The sequence below is a fragment of the Capsicum annuum genome, unplaced genomic scaffold (assembly GCF_002878395.1).
Source record: "Capsicum annuum cultivar UCD-10X-F1 unplaced genomic scaffold, UCD10Xv1.1 ctg50210, whole genome shotgun sequence".
Lineage (NCBI taxonomy): Eukaryota > Viridiplantae > Streptophyta > Magnoliopsida > Solanales > Solanaceae > Capsicum > Capsicum annuum.
This window is the reverse complement of record NW_025858063.1, coordinates 1-2,868: the sequence shown is the minus strand read 5'-3', so window position 1 is coordinate 2,868 and position 2,868 is coordinate 1. Positions and strand designations below refer to the sequence as shown.

Genomic DNA, 2,868 nt, shown 5'->3' with positions numbered 1-2,868 from the left:
ACCGGCAACGGGTGCCAGTCCGCCTTAATAGGAATTGGGGCGTGACACCTACGTATCCCGTTGAAGCAGGAATCAGGTCAAACGTAGTTCAAAACTATGCTAGGGATATACAAAAGAAATTAATGGGTTGACCGAAGCCGACATGGGCTGCCTACGTATCCCTTTTATTGGGAATTCAGGTCATCACGTAGTTTATACATAAAGGGAAATGATAGATTATCCTAAGGGGTTGAACGAAACAGACATAGGCCGCCTACGTATCCCTTTCTTGGGAATTCAGGTCAAACGTAGTTCGTACATAAAGGAAAAAGATTCTAGGCAGTTACACATTAGAAAAACACATTATTACAAAGGCGATTACAGGTAAACTAAAGAAACACGAAAACTAGAACGCCCTTCAAACGTAATATCTCTTTAACGCATTAGAATTGATTGGTTTGGTCCACTCTGTGCCATCCATCTCAGACAAAATCAGAGCTCCTCCAGATAATACCCTGCGAACTATGTATGGCCCTTGCCAGTTTGAAGTGAACTTGCCCTTGTACTCCTCTTGGTGAGGTAATATTCATTTGAGAACCAGTTGCCCCACTTCAAATGTCTGAGCTCTCACCTTCTTGTTAAAGGCACGAACTATCCTGTGTTGATACAACTGACCATGGTATACGACGACCATTCTCTTTTCATCTATCAACATGAGTTGTTCATAGCAAACACGAACCCATTTTTCGTTACTTAGTCCGACTTTTTGGATAATTCTTAGGGAAGGTATTTCAACCTCAGCAGGTATCACTGTTTTATTTCCATAAACCAATAGATATGGAGTTGCCCCGATGGAGGTTCAAACCATCGTGCGATACCCTAGCAAGGCGTGTGGTAACATCTCATGCCATAATCTATCATTTTCGGCCATTTTTCTCAAGATCTTCTTAATATTCTTGTTGGCAACTTCCACGACTCCATTCATTTGAGGATGGTATGCAGCCGAGTTGCGATGCACAATCTTAAATTGATCACAAATTTCATTCATCAAGTGACTATTCAGGTTTTCCCCATTATCAGTAATGATCGATTTCGGCACTCTGAATCGGCAAATTAAGTTATTCTTGACGAAATCTGCAACCACTTTTTTAGTGATGGCTTTGTATGAAACAGCTTCGACCCACTTAGTAAAGTAGTCAATGGAAACCAAAATAAATCTATGCCCATTCGATGCTAGCGGCTCTATTGGTCCGATAACATCCATACCCCAAGCTACAAAAGGCCAAGGTGAATTCATTGCATGAAGCTCATGTGCAGTCATTCGAATCAAATCTTCGTGTATCTGACATTTTAGAAATTTCTGCACATACCTGCTACAATCATTCTCCATAGTCATCCAAAAGTAACCAATTCTCAAGATCTTTTTGGCAGGAACAAACCCATTCTTGTGGGGTCCACAAACCCCAGCGTGTACCTCTTTTATCAATTATTGTCTTCCGCAGCATCGACACATCTAAGGAATCCCAAATCAGGAGTCCTCCTAAAAAGAATTTCCCCACTTGGAAAGTAGTTCTTTGCCAAACGCTGGATTGTATTCTTTTGGTTGTTACTGGCCTCTTCAAGATATATTTCGGATTCCACATACCTCTTAATATCATAGTACCAAGGCTTTCCATCAGGCTCCTCTTCCACGTATGCACAATGCGCGGGTTGCTCCTTCAAGTTTATTTCCAAAGAATCAATGTAACTCTGATCTGGGTGTTGAATCATGGAAGATATAGTGGCCAAAGCATCTGCAAATTCATTTTGTATCCGAGGGATATGTCTGAAATTAACTTTTTTGAATCTTTCGCATAATTCTTGCACCAGCTCCACAGAAGGAGTAATCTTGGGATTTTTTACCGCTCATTCTCCCCGTACCTGGTGAATCAGCAAATCTGAATCCCTGATGACTAACAATTCACAAACACCCATATCAAGTGCCAATTTGAGACCCAGGATGCAAGCCTCATACTCAGCCATGTTATTGGTGCATGGAAAACGCAACTTAGTAATTACCGGATAATGCTGGCCCGTTTCTGACACCAAAACTGCTCCACTGAACCTTTGAAGTTGACCGCCCCATCAAAAAATAGCCTCTATCCAGCGTAAATTTCTATAATGTCTTCTTCCACAAATGAAATTTCCTCATATGGGAAGTAAGTTCGAAGTGGCTCATATTTCTCATCAATTGGATTCTCTACCAAATAATCTGCTAAGGCTTGCCCCTTGATTGCCTTTTGGGTTACATACACAATGTCAAACTCGCTCAACAATATTTGCCACTTGGCTAGCTTCCCTGTAGGCATGGCCTTCTGAAATATATACTTTAATGGATCTATTCTTGAGATGAGGTATGTTATGAGGAATATAGATAATGCCTTAACTTTTGTACTGCCCAAGTCAAAGCACAACATGTCCTTTCTACAAGAGTGTAACGGGCTTCATATGGCAAGAACTTTTTACTCAAGTAGTAAATGGCCTTCTCTTTCCTACCGGTCTCATCATGTTGCCCGAGGACACACCCGAAAGCATTTTCTAAGACTGGCAGGTAAAGCAACAATGGAATTCCTTCTCTTGGCGGCACCAAAACCAGCGGTGTAGACAGATATTTCTTGATGCGGTCAGAAGCTCTATGACATTCTTCTGTCCACTCATTCAATGCATTTTTCTTCAGCATCTTGAGAATTGGCTCGCATATGACTGTCGACTGAGCGATAAACCTACTAATGTAATTCAGACGACCCATGAAACTCATAACCTCCTTCTTGGTCTTTGGCGGTGGCAATTCCTGAATTGTCTTGATTTTGGATGGGTCTAGCTCGATGCCTCTTCTGCTGACTATGAACC

At 41.6% G+C, this 2,868-nt stretch overlaps 2 protein-coding genes across 2 annotated transcripts; both read right to left on the bottom strand.

Moving 5' to 3' along the window:
- Window positions 1-838: 838 nt before the first annotated feature.
- LOC124892736 (uncharacterized protein K02A2.6-like) lies at window positions 839-1,369 on the bottom strand. Its single transcript, XM_047403954.1, has one exon. It carries the CDS (start codon window positions 1,367-1,369, stop codon window positions 839-841), a length of 531 nt encoding a protein of 176 aa, XP_047259910.1.
- Window positions 1,370-1,461: 92 nt separating this feature from the next.
- LOC124892737 lies at window positions 1,462-2,001 on the bottom strand. The gene is made up of 2 exons (XM_047403955.1): window positions 1,937-2,001; window positions 1,462-1,825 (listed from the first exon to the last, which is right to left on the bottom strand). The coding sequence occupies exons 1-2, from the start codon at window positions 1,999-2,001 to the stop codon at window positions 1,462-1,464; spliced, it is 429 nt and encodes a 142-aa protein (XP_047259911.1).
- Between the last annotated feature and the right edge of the window lie 867 nt (window positions 2,002-2,868).